The 21,598-nt window shown below is 30.0% G+C and overlaps 2 protein-coding genes across 19 annotated transcripts in view; one reads left to right on the top strand and one right to left on the bottom strand.

Moving 5' to 3' along the window:
* The first annotated feature begins 491 nt into the window (after nt 1-491).
* LOC148605517 (coiled-coil domain-containing protein 169-like) lies at nt 492-20,750 on the top strand. 16 transcript variants are annotated; one of them, XM_088548637.1, is made up of 13 exons: nt 492-651; nt 1,721-1,803; nt 4,262-4,375; nt 6,502-6,519; nt 7,383-7,535; nt 9,564-9,610; nt 10,267-10,362; nt 11,592-11,660; nt 13,851-14,008; nt 14,728-14,778; nt 15,732-15,794; nt 17,792-17,827; nt 19,009-20,750. In XM_088548637.1, exons 1-13 carry the CDS (start codon nt 590-592, stop codon nt 19,103-19,105), a joined length of 1,047 nt encoding a protein of 348 aa, XP_088404763.1. In that variant the 5' UTR covers nt 492-589; the 3' UTR covers nt 19,106-20,750. The 16 variants fall into 16 exon arrangements, with proteins under 16 accessions (XP_088404763.1, XP_088404773.1, XP_088404762.1 ...); XM_088548647.1 differs by lacking the exons at nt 6,502-6,519; nt 7,383-7,535 and adding an exon at nt 5,664-5,723; XM_088548636.1 differs by lacking the exons at nt 6,502-6,519; nt 7,383-7,535 and adding an exon at nt 5,071-5,244.
* Nucleotides 19,892-21,598, bottom strand: part of LOC148605515 (sodium/glucose cotransporter 1-like) — a 66,780-nt gene continuing 65,073 nt past the window's right edge. For all 3 annotated transcript variants that reach the window (XM_088548632.1, XM_088548633.1, XM_088548631.1), the window contains one exon: nt 19,892-21,578. In XM_088548632.1, the coding sequence (XP_088404758.1) occupies nt 21,358-21,578 (221 nt within the window). In that variant the 3' untranslated portion in view covers nt 19,892-21,357. The remainder of the gene's footprint in view (nt 21,579-21,598) is intronic.

Below are 21,598 nucleotides of genomic sequence, written 5' to 3'. Positions count from 1 at the left end.
GTTTGCGCTATATAGATAATGTATTATCTTTAAACAATCCGAGTTTCGGGGACTTGATACATCGCATCTATCCCAAAGAACTTGAGGTAAAGGATACTACAGACGCTCCCTCAAAATTGGAATTTTGAAAAATGTTTTAACATTGTAGAAAAATCCAGAAAGCAATATATATTTTTTATCTACATTATTAACATAAGTAGAGTATGATGCATATCTTATCACATATTTGTTTGGGGTTGTATTGATTACCTTTTTGTAAATCTCCCCCCCCCCCCCCGTGAAAAACACACTTTCACTAACTAGCAGAAGTACAATCGACAAAAAGATGTGATGCTATACCTTTTCGTATGTATGTTTTGTGTATGCAAGTGTCAAAGATTTGCAACTTTACTGATGTTGGTCCGAAGATGTGCTGGACCGAATCGTCATGAAAAAAAAATACATGCAAGCGTTTTTGAGATCGCGACGCGCACCTGCAAACAATTTCCTTTCTTTAAAACGCTTCACTGAAGTTTGAAATTATTACTTGGTTACGAATGTAAACAGTGAAAGTGTTGGGTGGTCATTGAACGAGTATAAAATAGTCAAAATGGAAGGGGATTTTGAGTTAGAGAAAATCCGTCAAGAAATTGCACAAGAAAAACAAATGAAGTAAGATTAGAACAGATGGAAAACGGTCGTTTAATTCTTTATGTTGACTTGTTCTTTTCAACAAAAATTGATTTGCATATATAAATACATGTACATTCAAGTAATCCCTTTCCATTTTCATTTTCATCGCTTGTCCGAGATTGCTCTGACGTCCAACGGGTAATTAACCACACAAGTTGGGCAGTTGGGCCTCAGAGCTTGTCCCATATCAAAAACATAGGACTGGACTTGAAAGTTGAAATTCTCTAAATTCAAAGGAAGACAGTTATTTGTTGTTGCATGTACAACAGACAGCACTGTTCACATGTTTTTCACTCTATATGAAAATTGCACACTGCTTAGTTTTACAGAATTTCTCAATTTATGATGCTATGATATTGAACATCATAAAGTTTAAGATCACAATATTTTTTTTTATTTTCCATTCTCAAAACACAATTACTGTAGAAAAGAATATACATAATATTATTAATAGTATAAACTTTTATTACATACAAAACTTCAACTTTTCAAGAGCCGATAAAGTAAAATTTAGACTAGAACTGTGCATCAAAATTGGTAGGCAAAAGACCATGTTTTTGATATTGGACAATCTCTGACATCCCATGGCCCTAGCTTGTCTGGCTAATAGCCATTGGACATCAGAGCAATCTCGAACTATTTTATCTTAAAATTTCTAGGAGAATTTGTTAATTATAGTCTGAATGTGTGTGTAGAACTTTATGTCTTATCAATAAATGCTGTGCATGATTTCAAGCTCCTGTGGAAAACCAACTTCTTTCAAATTGTTTGATCTGTAATAAAGCATATGACAAAGGTTTTCTACTGCTCAACTTATTGGTGATCTCATGTATACTTACTGAAACTGATGAAATAGAGCTTACACAATAAAATAAGTTGTCTACAGTACCCCTAATACTAATGCTACTTAAAGCTTATTGTGTTGAAATTTTACATGTATGAGAAATATATGTACATTTATTAATTAAAGGATACCTCATCAAAACAATAAGACTTTACATATACTTATCATTTATCATTGTTTTTCATAAGAATATCTTTCTTCTAGGGAGATGCTAGAGCAGTCAGCTGCAGAATTAAGAGCTACTGTAGAGGAATTAGAAAACAGATATGACACTATTGATAATGAAGGTAGTTATGGAATTGTAAAAAAAAATGGTATTATATAAATTGCACAAGAACAAAATCTTGCAGCACCTAAGAGATCCTGAAATACTATTATTCTTAGATTCTTTAGATAAATGATGAATATACTTGTACAAAACAATATATAATATAATAGGGAAAATTTTTGATAGACAAGATATAATATAAATGGTTCATGATCTATTGGGGTCTGTTCATAATGAGCTAGATGGATAAATACACTTCATGTTGTCTCTTACTTTTTACTTTGTTGTATATTATGGATTTAATTTATAATGTAAGAGTGGGAGTTGTGATTACTTATCCCCTGTGATTCTTTTATGTTTTGAGAGTGACAATTACAATAGACTTGTCTTCATTTATGTACTATTTAGCAAATTTGAATAAGCAGGAAAAAACATGCATTTGATATGAAATGTGTCATCTTTTGATTATGAAATATTCCAGACAGGTTGTTCAGTAAGTGGGTTGTTGGCTTAGTTACTTGAAAATTTGACTTGTTGAAGGCATACTATACAACAATTAGACATTAATATAAATGTACAGCCAGACAACTTGTATGATACTTCATAAAAATTAGTACTATCTAGGTACTTTTATCCATTGGCTTTACATTTGGTTGTTTGGCTTTTCATTACATGTAGATCCAGGAATTTTGAACCATAGCTTGTATTAATATGGATACTTTAAAGCTGTATGACATTCATGACCACAAAAAATGTGAAAATTTGGTTTCCAATGAACAGAAGTACTTAAATGGTACAATTATTTCATGACACTTTGAAACTAACATAAGTAAAAATGTGAACTTTTTACATTTCAAGTTTCAAAAGAAATTTTAAATTGTATTGAAGTATTTTTCATAAGTTTAATTACACATGCCGTCAACAAGTGTCAAGAAATGTAAAGAAAAAAAAACATTTGTATCCTTAAACAGTTCTGTAATGCATGTGTTTGATATGAGAATCATGCAAGTTTTAAAAAGAAAATATGTGGAAATTTCAATAATATTCTCCATTCCATGAGCTTTGACCGCTAAAAGAATGAGCCTTTTAGTCTTCTTGGATCTTAAAGGTGTATGAGGTACTTCAACTTGCATGATTTGTCAAAAAAAATAGCGTAGTCTTTTATCAGTTATTGGTTATATGTACTAGTGAAAATACTTTTTTCAAATTTATCACAAATCTTTGTTGGCTAAAATAAAATGAAAAATAAAATGTCAAAAAAATCTTTGTTGATGTTACCATTTCACTGCAATAAGGAAGTTATGATGATATTAATAAACCAATATAGATCAATGATTACCACTTGAGTTTATGCCAGAACCATGGTTAAATATCCAAGATTTTGATGTCATTGTGTCCAATAGATTATTTGTTTCAGGTTTAGAATTGTTTAGCTTTTTTTATAGTTATCTAGTGTGAAGACTTGTTCTTTATTCTTCATGATGCTTCAAACTTCTGTCTATTATAACATGTTTTGGAAGAATTTGATTTGAAAATGTCTGTTTTTAGAAAAACATATAACTGTAAAAAGTAAGTTAGTAATACAAAAAATGAATGATTTCAGAGGTTTCATTTTGGGTTGTGTCTGTCTTATGTTTTTTATTTTTTAAATATTTTTGTAACATTAGCCACCTTTATTTTGATTTTAATAGAGGATATTTAATTGTTATGACCTTTAGATTATCAAAATGAAATCCTTTTTTTACAAATAGTGGTAAGATTTTTTGTTTCATTATTTTGTTTTTTTATCTCAAATTTTAGATGTTTCTTAAAATCATTGACAATGATTTTATTGAAAACAAGTTAAGTATTCTTTCAATGTATGAAATATTTCAGAGGAAGAAGATATTGCAGATAGTTTGTATATATATTTCCAGAAGGTGTTGGGGTGAATATCCTAATATGGTGGCTAGGATAGATGAGATAACATGTTAAATTGATAAATAATACATTGGAAACAGGAATTCTGCTGTAACAGTTTTCCTTGATTTTTTATCTGACATATATATTTAACATGTACATATGTGTTTAAAGCTATTTTTTTTTTTTCAATTTTTATTTGATGTTTTGATATATATTTTATCTGTGACACTTATAATTACAAGAGTTTTCTAAAATGAGGAAATTTGAAAAAATAGCAAAGTATTACAAGACATGTGCTATACTCTTGATATTACTATACATTATTTTTTTGTGTCTATATCGGCAATACTTATCGATAATATAATACATGTACTACTATAGAGGGTTCTTCAAAGCATGTTCACCTAATGTAAATAGATCAGGTTTTCTTTTGATTTTCTGCACTTAATTGTTTCATTTTCAAATACAAGTTTTGGCACAGCTTTCCTTTGAAACAAATTATATTTTACAATTCCCATTAAAAACTGAAGTTAAAATTTCCTCTTATTGTAACTTCTTTACCTTTATGTATTTAGGAAATGAATGGAAAACAAGATATGAAACACAAACAGAAATTAATGAACAGTTAGAAAGACAAATACTAAATCTACAAAACAAAGTACAGGAGGCCAAGTCAAACCTTAAGGATGGTATGTACTTCATCTATACAATATATACAATGGTGCATGTATTCTAAACTATTATTTGTTTATCTTCATCTTGTCGCTGTATTTTACTGATGGGTATTTTCTTATGGCTAAAACTATCAAGAGTTATTGAGACTTTGATTCTTGTACTGTTCTTTTACCTACCTCTGAAAAGAAAATCTGCTAGACAGCTTTCTTAATGCTTTCTTGAAGAGAGAAGTTGTCTTTGAAAAGAAAATTAATTGTGAACACAGGTGCTAATGTGCTTCTTATATTCAGAAACAGATATACATGGACCAGTGTTTTATTAGATTGGTTTGTTGGACCTCAATAATTACACTTTTATATTATATTTATTTTAGACATTGTTTATGAGTATTCTCCCCTTTATACAATACGTAGAGTCTGAAGATTTTGTTTTGTTGTTACATATATAATTTGTAAAATGTAATTAAATGTAATTATTATCCTGAATCTTCCTAACTAGCATCACTATACTTATACAGAGTATTTAACATGAAAGTGAAGTGATAAGTAAAAAGAATCCTTTTTTAAAAACCTGAAAAATCTATCTATTATATTTTATAAGAATTAGATTTCTATACATATGAGAACTTTTTTACAGTGTTCATGAGCTTATTTAGACGTGCTAAAGCCAATTTAACACTCTGGATGCTTTTGTGAGATATTTTTTTTAGAAGATGAAAAAGAAAAAGAAAATGACTCCAAGAAAAAATCTAGCCCAAGACAAAATAAACCCAAGTCTGAACGACTCCACAGTGTACCTGTGCGTAAACAGGGAACACAAAAGGCGTCACCAAGAAAATCAAATTCATTAGAACGTCCCAAGAAAAAAGCACCCACTGCTGCAGGTATCAGCCGTGAAGCCGTGGAAACATTTAACTTCTTAAATGGATTTTGTTTTAATTGCATGTGTTCATAATGAGTTGGTGTCATTTTTTTCTAAAACAAATACCATTTCATAATAGTAAGATTTTGTAAGGAGATATTTTCAATACCTATTTGTTTATACAAAAAAAATCTTTTAAGTGTATGCAGAGTGTCTTTTAAAAAACTTGTAATTATTACCAGATGCAGCTACATGTATGGAATTCTCTAAATACAGTCACATATTGATGCATGATTCAAACTAATACTAAATAAGTGGTCACATCAATGGTTTAATTCTAATTGTACAAAATTAAGAATACATGTAGACTGTCATAATGTAGTTAATTCATGTATCATTTTGAAACAAAAATCTTGTCATTTGAAAATTCCTGATCTACAGAAGACTTTTATCCAGATGGAAGGGTTAGACCTTTTCGTCGCATAGTTGGACACAGAACAGGTAATTGGTGATCAGCTGGCAGTCTCTGTATGTTGTCCTAACCTGGGTCTGGTTATAATGCTGAGTTGCTCTGAAATTATTATTCTATCTAACAGTTTTGTCTGTTGTTCAAGTATCTAAGTAGCAGTAAGTGTTATATTCAATCAATATTTGTTTGGGCATACTATAGTATATTTTGTTCTAACTATTTGTCTTGCCTTCCTGTCTACATTTATTAGTAAAATAAGCACTATTCAGTTGATATGTGTATCTTATCTGTTATTTTTGGTCCTCAATTAACACATGTTACCTTTTTGTATCTACCTAATGAAGTAAAACTAAGGAAACTGAAGGACAAGTTGTTTTTTCTATTTCATTAATTCATGAAAGTTTCATTTTGTTGATACTGAAACATATTTCTAAGCTGGTTTTCTGAAGTCATTTTCATTCTCTCCAGGGGTATGTTGAATGTTGCAATAAAAAAGTTGAATATTTGGATAAAGTTCTATTTTGTCTGAACCATTAAAGATCTACATTGAAATTGGAAATGCTAAAAATGTCCGATACAAATTTATTGTTTTTGTAAGCAGACGAATTGAATAATTTGAGTTCATGCCACTACATACTGGTAGGTGCTCTTATTATGAGTGCATGTTGAAGTTGTGAAGGCTTTCTCTCCTTTACAAGGGAGGGAATGGAATGAAAAATCTAGATATAGAATGTTAGGGGGTCAGCTGTGATATAATTCACTATGAACAAGAAGAAATGATAAGTACTAGAGTATGAAGTGTTTTTACAGTACAGGAACATGTAAAAGGTGAGAAATCACAGTGTGTTCCGCAATATATCTGATGCTAGATTCAATTTGATACAGTTTTGTGTCCAGTAAATATGATAACCTATAGATATAGCAGCCATTTTTGTGAGAAAATTTTTTATGCATAGCAAATGCCTGTATCATATTGGTTTTACATAGCAACTGTTTATGAATTAAATATGTAGCCTATAATTCTTATTTAAAGGAAGAGTAGTTAAATTCAAATAACATTATGCATTTAAAAATTCCTAAATATAATTGATATTGGTTGTGGTCTTCCCAATATTTACCAGTATTATCCCATATTAGCGTTATATGCATTATTTCAAGAATCGTGAAACAATGCTTTAGTAGCTTATAAATTTCCTATAATCCCCAGAACAGTAGATGATAACAAAACCCTGGAACACACTACCATAAATATCACCAGATAAATAGTATTTAGCTTTAGAGTACATTTCCCTTCTGATATAGAGGTACAATTACCCATGTACAGTAAATTAAGGTGTAGTTCTTTTTATTACAGCCTTTTTTTGTAATAATTTATTTGTATCATTAAAGATGGAAAAACTAATCAATGTATGTATTTAGAAATTCATGTATACCTGGATATCTATCATCTTATTCTTAACATTATTGTGTCTTCAAGTCATGCCAATATATATATATATATATATATGGACATAGTAACAAAAGTATGAATATAATTGAAGTCAATTATTTTTGTGTTCATGCATTTTTCACTAAGGATTGGAAGCAGGTAGTTGTTACATAGTAAGATTCCCTTTTCCTCACTGTAGATTTTCTCTAACCCACTTTAACACCTGAAAATGTCTAACCGAAGTTTGAAATTAAAATTTCAGTTAGAACAAAGGCAGGTAGAAACTTGCAGTCAAGGTCGAGTATGATGAGTAATTCTAACCAAGGGCCAGGGTCAGTAAATGACTCTAAACCTGGCTCAGCATCAACGAAATCAACAGGAATCACTATAAATATTGCTATAAGTCCACGTGAAGGTAACCCTCCTACTGCGGTATTGGCTACACTTTTTTCGTGGTGCATTTCTGATTCACTCCTCCTGTTCTGGGTACATCATGGTTTTTTGCACATATATTCGACCTCATAGTTTTTAAGTTTTTTTCAAGTTACTTACTATTACTGTTTTTTTTTTTTTTTTTTATGTATAGTTTCTTAATTTTTAGTTTGTTTAGATTACTGTATGAATTGAACTGTATTTTGTAGATAACTGAAGCTTTTCATGTTTAACTGTTTTTTTTTTTATTTGTGTTGTGGGTAAATGTTTCACTACATGAGTTCCTAGTGGCATTGCATGGGTGAATGTTTGAAATATTCTGTATTGTATATACTTATCCTGCGTTATAGACTTGCAAGAAATTAATTGATTGATATTGTATCACATGTGATTGACTCCAGAACTGAGAAGCAGTCTATGATTGTGATAAAAAAACATGTAAGAATCAGAAGTGACTGTTAATAAGTTTCAAATTTGTCTAATTTTGTAACTTTTCTTAGGTTTTGTGTCAAGTGTAAAACAAACATGATGTACTGAATAGGAGGGTGTGTTTCGGCTAACATTCTCTCTTCAAATATCAATAAAGAACACACATTGTCAATTCATTTCTTCAGTCACCTCTGGACCAGCCTGCGTAGCACAAGCTTAATATGTATCAGTATAACATGATATCAATGTATTTCTATATATACAAGGAGAAAGGCTGTTCAGATGACTGAAGTTAGTGATGTGACTAGTCCTCCCCGAGGTTTGTTGTAGTTATTGAAGATTAAAATGTCACAAGTCAATCTTAATATAGAGGTTTTGCATGTTCCTTCACAATGCAACGTCCACGGAGTACCATGAATTCCATATCCGAACACATTTAGTTCCATGCACATTATGCAGAACCTAACAATACCTTACAGGTGTTAATGTTATCACTGGTTTGATAATTATATATACTGTTAATTTCATATTTAATCAGGAGGAATACTGAAAATATACAGGAGATTAGAGCATTTATTTTTTTTTCAGAAGTTGTATGAAAATTGGTTACAAAGATAGTAAAGAAAGTTGAAAGGAGGCCTTTTAATTAAATTTAATTTTCAAATTAAAAAATCCATGTTTTGAATTAGATTTTCCGATTTAGCATATCTAATTACTTTGATCATTATTCTTAGCTTTACTGTGAAAATATTTTGTAACCCATAAATGCTGCAAGAATTACTATAAATATGAAGATGGAACAAAAATATCATTATGATTATTATGCATGTTACATTATTGAATATTTGAATAGAGAATATGTACCTTGCATCTATTTCTGCTCTCTTTGTTTTCAGTTAAAAAAAAAGTTCCTTCTATATTTACACTTAGGGATGTTAAAAAGAGCTCAAAATAGTCATAAATTATAGCATGGATAGATATATTCAAAATTTACTTTTTCACATCCCTTCATTTAAAGTTACTTCCCTGCTAGTGAATTAGTTATATTATATGTCATACTTTTATTTATTTATTTATGTGGCTTTTCTGTATTATTATTATTTTAGTTTTTAGGCTTCAGTCGAGATTCTGATAGTTTATATACTTGGATTTCTCCACTATTTTAAAATATTTTTCAGATCTGTGTTTAACATGAAGTTTGTAGTGATCTAACTTTGAGTAACTTTTGTTAAAGTGTGATTTTATTCATCTCAAATTAAAATGCATGAATAAAAAAACTTGATTTTATATTTTTATTTTTTATAATTCAAAAATTCATCACCATTTGATGATAAGTTTTTGTATTATGATAAATCCTTTGTAACTTTCGTTTGCATGTACATGTATTTTATATGTTTTTTGTAGATTCTTGTTCAATTGGATACAGTTAAAACTAAGTAATGATAAAACATTCTTCCAAAATTCTGTTTAAAAAGATATTGTTTCAAGAATTTTGTTTTTGTTCAGTAGCATTGATAGTATTTTATTTATTTTGATTTTTAATAATTCGAGTTTCAATTATCCTTTTTTTTATTTGTTTTAGCTGGTAAAACTCCAAGGGATATGAATAGATTTGATGATTTGTCAGATGTAAGTATCAAAGAAGTTAGTTGTTTCTATTTCTCTCCATTCTTTTCCCCATCAGAGCAAATCTTAGCCATAATAGACCCAGGTGTAGCAGTATCAAGGCCCATACCAAAAAAAAATAGCTATGACAGTTTTTGATGTTTTTGTTAATAGTATATATTTTCCACATAATATATTTATGTGAACAAAAATTCCAGACTCAACTGAAGAAGAAAATGGTCTTCACTTTGATTGCTTACATGTTCAGGTGGTATAAAATTTCAGCAAATTGATACACATTCTTTGGTTGTTTTAAAAAAAATATATATATAAGATGTGATTTCTTGTCTGCTACCTCATTTCTTTATAGTAAATCACTGTTATTTTAGGGATTTTATCACTGATAAAGTGGTTTTATAGATGGCCTTCTCAAGTCATTGTGTGAGAATAAGCATGAGGTAGAGATCTGTTAGGTCCCTAAAGTCATTAAAGAAAACATTTTTGTAGAATGTTTATATTTAAACAGTTTAAAGATTGATATCAAAACATTGAAAATGCTCTTATTTTTAGCTTTTTTATTATAGTGTATTTAAGGAGTATTTAATGAGTATTAGTATTTATTCTAACTTGGTCTGACTGGTTACTTACCTCTTTTTTAAATTCCATTATTCTGCTACCAGGCCAATCCTCATATGATCAGGATGTTAGAAAAAGAGAAGCAGATGTTATCCAGTCAACTCCGTGATCTAGAATGGCGACTTGACCAAGAATCAAAGGTAAATAAGTCCTCTCATCCTGTAAAGCCTAGATGTTGTTGTGGTTATGGTGCCAATAGTGCTGGTGAACTTTGACCCCAAAGGATGCAATTTCAGAAATGTTGTAGTAAAAATATTTTAGTACCAGTAGTAAAAAATTCCTTTGATTCATAGTATTGTTGCTAGTTTATCATGACCTAGAAGCCAGTTCTGTGTTATGAATTGTTGCTAGATTATCATGACCTAGAAGCCAGTTCTGTGTTATGTATTGTTGGTAGATTACCATGACCTAGAAGCCAGTTCTGTGTTATGAATTGTTGCTAGATTACCATGACCTAGAAGCCAGTTCTGTGTTATGAATTGTTGGTAGATTACCATGACCTAGAAGCCAGTTCTGTGTTATGAATTGTTGCTAGATTATCATGACCTAGAAGCCAGTTCTGTGTTATGAATTGTTGCTAGATTACCATGACCTAGAAGCCAGTTCTGTGTTATGAATTGTTGGTAGATTACCATGACCTAGAAGCCAGTTCTGTGTTATGAATTGTTGCTAGATTATCATGACCTAGAAGCCAGTTCTGTGTTATGAATTGTTGCTAGATTATCATGACCTAGAAGCCAGTTCTGTGTTATGTATTGTTAGATTTATATCATGATGAAGTATCAGACATTAGATCTATTGAAAACTTGGTCCACCTGATTCTTTTAACATTTTTTTGGTTACATGTACTTATATTGGTCAGTATTTCAGTTAAAATGGATTTGGTTAAAATGTTTTATGTAAAATTATTTTTAGAATTATTGACATGAATGATGGTCTTAACAGTAAAATGATGAAGTTAAAGTTTAAAAGAAATATTCTATATTCCTCTTCGGTCCCATGAAATTCCAAAAGAAATTTGAAGTTTAATTTTGTAATTCTTACAGATGAACTTATCAAATCACTAAATATCTAATGTTTTCATTTGTATGATATACTTGAATATGATTCCATATGATAACTTTGTTAACTCACTGGATCACACTAAAGATAGTAGGTGAAAATGTTGCTTTTAGTGCTTTGATGAGCTAGTATAAATTAAATTCTGAATGCTCTTTTAAAGCTTCTAGAACACACAGTCTCTGTCATTGAGTGTGCTTTCTTCAAGAACACACAGAGTATATTTTGCTTGCTTTATTTCAATAAAAGACCAATTTAATTAATGTTCATTTTGATAAATTTTGTTTTTTGACCAGATTTGTATTTCTAGGCCTACCACAAAGCAAATGATGAGCGGAGAAATTTTCAAAGTGAAATAAAATCAACCAAGAAATATCAAGTAATCCCCTTTCCTGTAGAGACATATATTATGAATGCATATATGGCTTTATCAAGAGATAGCATGTGGATATCCATTATTTGTGAGGCATTTGGTACAGTTTGAAAATGCATTGGCTATATATTCTAATGCAACATTCCTTGTAACATTGAATTTCATTGGATAACATTGTTCATTTCATGATTGACTTATAAAATTTAGTATGCATGGGCAGATTTAATTTTTTAATTGTTATTTTCACAGATGTATTTGTCAGTTGCATTAGAATGGAGATAACTGTATAGCTTTTTAGAATCTGTTGTATATCTAGATTTGATAGTGGCAAATATCTGTTTACTGGCCTTGCTTAAGTGTAGCCAGTAAACTCAGTTTGCCACCATCAAATCCACAGTTGACACTTCCATATTTTCAAATACTATACAGTTATCGAACATATTTTACCTTTGTTATTTTGATATTCACTGTAAGTGGTACATACTTCTAAATTTTCTATCGTTTTTCTTTACATATTAATTACTTAACTTAAAATTCATGTTCTTTGTTAAAATGGGTGGTTTTCCTGTAAATTAAGGATAATTCCCAAATTAATTTTGTGAAACAATTGTAAAATTTATGTCAATGAAGTTGAGTTTGAAACAAGTTTAGTAATGAAAAGACAATAGGAAACCCCAAAGTACCACAAATAATGGATAAATATCAAGTTAATGAGTAGATTTCCAGCATGAAATCAATTCTTGTTTGTATTTCAGTGTAGTTGAAACAATTCTTTTCAACCTGCTAATGTTTCCTAAACACATGGGTCCTGTTTCTGGAAAAGGACAAAATACACTCATATCACTTACTTTTTATTTCTACAATCAGTGAATAAGTCCTGAAAATTCCAGTTTAAAAATGTACAAAAACAAAAGGTATCAGTGCTTATCAAGATTAGCATATTTTCTTAATATCCTTTTTTTTCTGTTTTTGGTCTTTTTATCAATAAAATTGTGATAGTTGTTTGGATAAACTTCTCTTTTTACATGGGACACCCATTTAAAGTCTGTCTAATTGTTAAATTGTTGCATTTTTGTTTCTTTTTCAACTACTTGAATAAGTTAATGGGATTTATTCATTTTTTTTTAAATTTCTTTGTGAAGGTGAAATAGAAATATTGGCCGCTCACTCTTAAATCTTAGTTGATCATACAGTGTTGTCAGCTATTATTTCTTTCTCTGTGAAAATTTTTTAAAAATAGTCCTCCCTTAGGTATTACATCGAAGCAGGTTCCTGCATGAGAATAATTTTTTGTTGGCAAACATAAATTGTTTATCTACATTTTTACCAGAAACTTGACTTTCACATTGAAATTTGGTTTTAACATAATGTTTCACTTCGCTTTCAAAGGAGGTTAATATATTAAAATACATTTCTCAGGTCTGTGTACTACAACCATCTCTTTCAGTAGGCTGTTTGGAGTGATACTATTTTTTGCATGGTGCTGAGTTATAAACACTATAGTTGATGTAGAGAATTGAATATACATAATATATATTGTAGATATTATATTTTTGCAGTGAAAAAAAAATCTTGTGGTTTCCTTGGGTGATAGTTTCTTTTAAATATTTAATCCAGGCATCAACAAGGTGTAAAGCAAATTTATGAGTGCATGACTCTTAAAAAGATGCTTTTTAATTTTGCATGGTTACTTATGGTTTTGAACAAGTTAAACTTTAAAATGTTTTAAATGGTATTGATGAATGTGATGAAGTTAGCAATAGGAACTACCTTTTTGAATCAGTTCAATTTTAAAACATTTTAAATGGTATGATAAGTTATTAAGTTAGAAATGGGAATTGGCCTAATTATTTGTAGGTCCAGAATGTTGATGGTCTTGTTTTTGCAAAGTGCATACATGTACCAGTATTTATAGCTAAATTCTTTGCATACAACCGAAAAATGTTTTTATTGTTATTATTTGATATTTGTTTTAGAACTTTGAATACTAAGTACTAAAATAAAGCTTGGCATAGGTAAGTTTCTGTTTTTGTCCTTACATACCCAGTATACATGTATTGAACATTTTTACTTTTTATGTTTAAATGATGCTTTGTATTATGTTTAAAATTTACTACAGTTGTGTAGCCGCATACGGCTTACAAGAAATTGAGAACTAAGACAAAAGCTGTAATTGTGAAAAAATATATTTTATAGGCCTACCACAAAGCCAATGATGAACGTAAATCCTATAACCTTGAGATCAGCAATACTAAACATCAGCAGAGTGAATTTACTTCACGACAGAGAATGGCAGGGAGTCGAGAGCAGCTTGATAATATATCAGGTCCTAGAACTCCTAGGGATTTAAGTCGGTAAGTTAATTGCTACCAGTATTACATGCTAGGACAATTTACAGGTACTTTAATATAAAGGTAGGTATGTGTTTATTCTTGGAGTTCTAGCACAGGGGTCACATGCTATTTTGCTGTTTTGCACAAATACTCATGTGCTGGGCTATTGACCCAAAAACTATGGGGAATTTTGTTTGAATACTAGTAAGTGTTTTCTTTGCTATTTTTCTTAAGTACTTCTCCATCAAAGAATCAGACAAAATGTGTATTGCACATGAAGAAAAAATACACAGAGATTTTATTGCATTATCCAAATATTTATACCTCATAACCTCAAGAAATTACCGTCAAAGTGTTTGTAAAGTTTGCCTTTTTAAGATATCAATAGGTCAAATTTAGTTGAAATGCACTTTAGAAAAATGGTGAAAAATTTTCCCAAACTTTTTCCTTATATAAGCAGTCAAAAAATATCTACATCACCCTTGCTTCTGGAGAAATTTAAATATCTTTATAGTTGTTTTCTATATGTATTTGAATATGTTTGAGGCAAAAAAGACAAAATTGAGATTTATGATGTGTCACTCATTACCTGATTCTTACACAGAATGGTACTTAAAATCTATAAGGTATACATGTATTTCCAAAATATACGTTTTGTAACTAGAGATTTTAGTGATGTCTTACCCAAAAAACAAATCAGATCTGCTGGTATTTCAACCAATTTTTGATGTATTTTAAAGGAAGCGTAATTTTCAACCACAAATAAATAAAGAACCTATAACACTTTTAAGGTAAGCCTTTCTGACTGGTGGATGGAAATCACATGCTTTCCATACACAATGGACTTTCTCAATTTCATTTGAACAATCCAAACTTGAGGCCAAAATTCTACTGAAATATAATTAAAAATTACATAAATTTCTAATGTTTTAAAAAAATATCTTTTTTTAATTAAGAATCTAAACTCTTACTTTCAATTTTACAAGAATAAAGATATTAAAAAAACCATTATTGTATATTCAAAATCAAATTAATATGATTAATTAGATAATTTATTTAAAACCTACCATAAAAAATATAGGAAACCTATATTCATTGTTGAAAGAAATTCTTTGAACTTTGTTTTGAGAGTTTTGCTAATTTTCTGTGAAACAAGGTCTGTTCATAGAAAAATATCAGTGTTTTCAACAAATGAATGATTTTATTATTACCAATATTTTTTAACATAAGAAAATAAGGCCCTGTTTTACCGCAGTCTTCTTTTTTCAATTGCAACATAAGGGTTCTTGTGCAGGTGTATGTATTTGATTTAGGCCAACAACGAAAGGGCAAAATAAAGAAGGGATAAGTACTTTACAAAGGTATGTTTGATAAACATCTGTGTTGCCATGGAAACAGACAATTTAACCAAGAAAAGTGATGCTATATTTTGAGATGTCTTAATTAATTGGTGATGGTAAACATTGGTATAATAGCTGTAATAAACCGTTTTTTGTTTTAATTTTTTTTTCATTTTGAACTTTACTGATTTTATAACTTTTAATTGGGATTGAAATTTGGGAATTCTATAACCCCAAAAAAAAGCATTAATCATTGTCTGACATTACTTCAAGGTGGCAGTGATTTTAATGACATATGTTGTTTTAATGGTTATGGTAGTGCCCCTGACACTAAAAAACTGAATAGACTCTTAAGAATCCAAAAACAAAATGGACCTTTTTAGCTAGTGTATATATTTTTGAAGGAAATCATATGCTTCAAGTCGACTTAACTTAAATAGAGGTCCTGTTTTGACCTTACGGAGAAGGTAGGTCACAGTGAGGTGGATGTATGCCACATGTATATACACTTATGTGTATGCACACCTAGTTTACATGTGATGTATGTATCCATACTGCTTCTTTGTCACTTGTTTATATAATCCTGTGCCTGAAAGTGCATTTTGTAGAACCATTTTTTTTTTGCATTACTGAGTGAAAATTGATTTCTAGAGGTCTCAGAGATCTTCCATTAGCTGATACCTAGAGGTCTCAGAGATCTTCCATTTGCTGATACCTAGAGGTCTCAGAAATCTTCCATTAGCTGATGCAATTTAGTCATGAAATAACAGTCTCAATAGTTATTTAACTAGATTAGTGTGGTTGTGGGTTGTTTCCTTTCTCTATTTTTTGCATTTATAAAAGAATTTAGTATCATAAGCAGACATTCAAAAGACATTTTCTTGCAAAGTGCTTCAAATGAAACAAAAGACGAGATATTGAGTTTAAAAAGTATTTCTCCTTAAGAGTGGGGTTTATAGTAATCCATATGTCTGGTGGTCCAGTTGAATGTTTGTCCATTTATGAAATACAGGTCAGCAATCAGGTTATATACTCAATTATTTGGTATTTCACTGTTAGGGCCTCCTACTTTTTTTCAGGTTTCCAGGTGACTTATAAGTTTATTGATATGATTGAATGATGCTGTGAATCATAAAATATTGGTTAAGTTGATTCAGATTATGAAATAATCTTTTTTACTATTTGGAATACCAAGTTTCTGTGACCAACTCTATATGGTAGTTAAACATGTTTCATCTTCTTTTCTTGTTTTGAAAGATATGTTTTAATTTATCTCTTATTGTGTTTCGTGTGGTAATTTGATAACATGAAATAGTCGATAATTGGTGTTGTAATTTTTTAGCTTTTATGTAGGTGGCATGTACCAATATACACGTTTTTGTGTTTTATTTTTATGTTTAGAAGGTAGAAATACTTAAGGCATTAAAATGGGAAAAAAAGAAGTTTCAACATGTATGAGAATTATATTCTATTACAAATGTTACATATAAAATGAATGATTCGGGATGTAAATAGTCCAGGAAAATTTGCCTTTATAATATTCCATGAAAGCATAAATGTACTTAGAAATTTCTTTTAAATACTGCTGCATGCTTTTTATAATATTCTATATGTAAACTAGAAATACTGTGAGCAATCTCACGAAGAGAATAGCCCCTGCTTCAAAAGGACATATTAATGTAAAATGCTTGTTGGATAATTTCCTTTTGGCATCATCCAACAGTAATTATTTTCCTTCATGCACATCTACATATGATATCCAACCTTCCTATAAAATTACATCAAAATCCCTTGAGCAGCTCAGGAGGGGAATCCTTAATTCGGATAATCTTCCTTTGAAGTCCTCTGACAATAATTATATTCCTTCATGCACATCTACATATGATACCCAACCTCCTATAAAATTTCTGTGAAATCCCTTGAGTGGTTAAGGAGACGTTGCACTTACAAGCAATGTGGACAGACCAGGTGATTCCTATAAGATTGGGGGATGTAATTGAGATTAAAAAAAAACAACAAAGATCTGAGTAGCTCTTAATCTATATATCAATAATTGTAAGAATTCTGAATATTTACGTTCATGGTTGATTTTTTTATTATTTGATCCATAATTAAAAAATTGCACTTATTTCTTGAATTTGCTAAAATTTGATCATGTAATATGAGAATAATATTTTAAGAGGCACAATATTTTTTTATTAGATAATGAATTTAAATATTCTAGAATTTTTTTGCCTTTTCATTGGATAGGAACAGTTTCATTTCATCATATTATAGTCTGCCTTAAAGTTCTAAAATACATTGAAATATAAAAGAAAAATAACTGTAATATGAAGTATTGGAATAAATTCAGAAACATAAGACTTATTGGCTTTATTTTCTTAAAAAAACATGGTTTATACATTTAATATTGGGTTGTATGTAACTATGTATATTACTTTACAACAATCTGTCTGATATTTAGGAACAGCAGAAAGAGTGGAAGTCAAGGTAGCCTCAGGTAAAACAGAATATATAACCAGTCCACCTTGGTGCTTACCTCCACATATATATAAATAGATGTGTGGCTTATTCCATTATTGTTCAATTCACCTCCACTTTATATTGTATATGTCTGTCACTTGTCATACAATTCATTTCAGTTTCAAGATTTATTTATACATTTTCAGGGTCTTTTTAAGGCTTTTTTTTCTTAACTATTCATGAACAAGGTTTTTAAGGTTTTTTTCTCTACTATTAACCACTTTTCTATTTTTTTAAGTTTTTATTTTACAACTTCATGGTGTATTATCCAACCAGTGTTGTCTTAGTTGTCTTATAAATGTTTGATTTTCCTGCATCTTTGTAAGTGTCTTCTTCAAAATAACACTTGTTACTGAAAATCTGATCCCTTGTTCTTTTTGTAACATAGTTAAAAAATTTCTGCTACCAAAGATTATGATTTTTTATGAGGACGCTTACCCTACCGGTGCACCTGGTCCATGCTCCCAGTTTTTAGTGGAGTCCGAGTTGCTCATTTACTTTTGTTACTTTGTATGTATGATTTTAGTTACTTTATGTTCTTTGTTGTGTATGTCTGTTTTCCATGTCTGGTCTTTGTCCCTGGATTACATTCTTTTGATTACCGCTATAACCTTGGTTCCCTTTATTACTCTTTAAGCAAACATAAGTTTCAAGCCATTGTATTCAATTAACATAAATTTCTACATTACTTCATTTATCTGAAAGATCAAAGAGTCATTATGGAACCAGCACAGAAAATGTCTACATTTTAATCACTGGTTGCATATTTTATACTCATTTTAGTGCAAGAAACTAAAATGGGTTTAAGAAAGTTTTTTTTTTCTAAAGATTACAGGTGTTTATGATGTCTTAGCATATTGGTACAGGAATTGGCAAGAGCTTATTGTACAAAGACATGTTTTTCCTACTAGTTATTAGATGTGATACTTTTGTTTTTGTTATTTTGCACATCTCTCCATTCTTCCACTGGTACTAAATTCAAGTTCAGGGAATTTTACACAATTTTATAGAAAGAATTTAAAGGAAGAATTTTGCTATTACATATATTTGATTACAAATTACTACAGAGATACCTATTTAATGGTAGAGATTTTTTTTGCAATACAAAAGGATATAATTTCTGTAATGTACATGTGATTGTATTTTTATCTGTTACAGTAATATACCTGAAGACCAACGAATTATTGATCCCAAGAGAGGGCCAATTAAGAAGACAGCGGGTGTAAAGAACTTGCCAAGTCTAGATATGACGTAAACTCAAGGAACAGTCTAAAACCTTTTTGAATGGACGCAATAACAATGTTTGCCATGGATAAGGAGATTTTCTGTGATCATGTTTACTGTTCTGTAATCATGTTTTTACTGTTCTGTAATCATGTTTTTACTGTTCTGTCATCATGCTTACTATGTTTACTGTTCTGTGATCACAATTCGTATTCTCATTTTGTGCTAATGTGTCATTTAATTTCATAACAGTACACCATCAACAGACACACAGTTATCTGTTCTGAAGAAATACATTGAATTCTGATACTGTAATAGTGAGCAAACCAAGACAGTTTCCATTTTATTCTGATCATGTTGTATTAAATTGAATAGAAAATGAAAAAAAAACCTTCTAGACACATTTTTATTATACCCACACTCAGCTAGTGGGTGATATATTAGAATCACTTTATCTGTCAACTTTTCAAGCCCTCCATATACTTCAATATAAAAATCTTGGGTGCCACTGGAAAGATTGATTTCAATCTTGGGTGCCACTGGACAGATTGGTTTCAATCTTGGGTGCCACTGGACAGATTGGTTTCAATCTTGGGTGCCACTGGACAGATTGATTTCAGTTTTGGTATGTAGGTTGATATAGATAGGGCAATTGTAAGTGATTTTGGTTGCTGTGGTGTGATGTCAACTTCCCGTATGAGTGAGGGTATATCTAGCACAACAACACATGCAACTTCATGTTTATACATGTTTTAAAGCTAAAATTCAAAGCCAGTGTGTTGAGAACATCAGCTTTATATATTAAAAAATACTTAAATTAGATTAAACATATTTTATTGTCCAGAAAACAAAAGGATTGGACTCAAGTTTTAACAACTTATCAATGTCCTCTCCATATAATACAAAACATAACTAGCATGCATCAGTAACATATCCACAAATAAAATATTATAAACGAACAAATGATATGGAGACAAGAGAATGATTGTGAAAGTAGAAAGAAAAAAAAGCGAGAAAGGATTGTCATGTGATCAATTACCAAACCTTTGGGTATCCTTGAGGTATCTCTGCACAGCAATAAAAATTCTACTATTATGCTCATCAGACAATAAGTCATTACCAAAAAGAATTGTTTGAATATCTGTATTTTCAGGTAATTTTGCTAATAGAATGTCTGTTTCAATTTGATATAATTTACATAAAAACCATAAACATACATAGTCAAATTTACTTTTAATACTGTAAGGTTGGTATTTCAATTGTACAAAAATAGCATTTTAAATAATTCTTCACCAACAAATTTATTACAAAAGAAGTATTTTAAACTATAAATTGATATTATTCTGGCATTAGTTTTACTACATTTACATTATGGTTTCCAATTTCATGTTGAGTATACACAGATACAGGTCACCATTTACATATATGTAAAACCTTAAGGTTTGGATTCATTGTGTATATTGAGTCATGTTATATTGACAATCTAATTAAAATAAAACTTATTATTTGTTTCACTGCATTGACTGAATGGAACGATAGATATATTTTTTATCAGATTGGTTATGTGGAGTACAAGTTTATTATGATTAAGCTTTAAATTCATTCCTATGTTTTAATGGTTGTAGTGCATATAGTTATGGAGGAAATTTACTATGAAATAAAAATGTGAAAATTGATCTCTTTTGTTCATTATGCCATGATTATTGTGTTGGGATATTTCCTTTTATAGAGGAATATGGCAAGTAAAGTCAGGCTAAACTGTGATATGTGACTCATAAATTTTTCCTCATCTTCATTTGGGTAAATTTGCCTAACATCCTGATTTCTATCATTGGCTGTGACACTTCATATATTACAAAATTATTAAAATATAGTGTGTTTATGCAAGTACAAGCTAGGATATACTAAATTTTAATAATATACAAAATATTGTTCCTCAGCATGGAGGGCATATAGTCTCCTTCTAATGGGACATGAGAAAACTATTACACTCTTCCTGACAAAAGTAGTGGACATGAAATATACAAGAATATTAATAATATCAAAAGTAGATGTGATAAATTGACAAATGAAAAATGATACTTACAACAATCACAATACATAGTCGAAAAGACTGAACTGCAAAAAATGAATTTTAATTTAAAATAGCAATACTTTTACTCATGTTTATAATTTAGGCCTTTCAAAAATATACCCCGTATGTCTTGACTTAAATATATAGACAAAAGTGACTAATTATTTTAAAAAAACAGTTAGTGACAGTTAATCTTAATATACAGCCTATTATTGAAATATAAAGTATAAAAAGACAAAAACACAGACGAGAATAACAGCATTAATATCCAGAAACAATTTGATACTGTCTTTGATATATAGTTTTTGTCTGTTAGAGTCTATACTTAATTCAGTGTCCACTTTGGGAGCCCGTCTATATCTAAGGAGATCCATATCTGGTTTCTGAGCATTGAAAATATCCAAAGCAAGTTTTCCTGAGTATCTGCTTCCTGCAATCATAAACATCATT

The sequence above is a fragment of the Perna viridis genome, chromosome 10 (assembly GCF_037379345.1).
Source record: "Perna viridis isolate PV_CMFRI_1.1 ecotype Kerala chromosome 10, ASM3737934v1, whole genome shotgun sequence".
NCBI classification, from domain to species: Eukaryota; Metazoa; Mollusca; class Bivalvia; order Mytilida; family Mytilidae; genus Perna; species Perna viridis.
The sequence above is the reverse complement of the archived record's forward strand: the minus strand, read 5'-3'. Positions and strand labels throughout refer to the sequence as shown.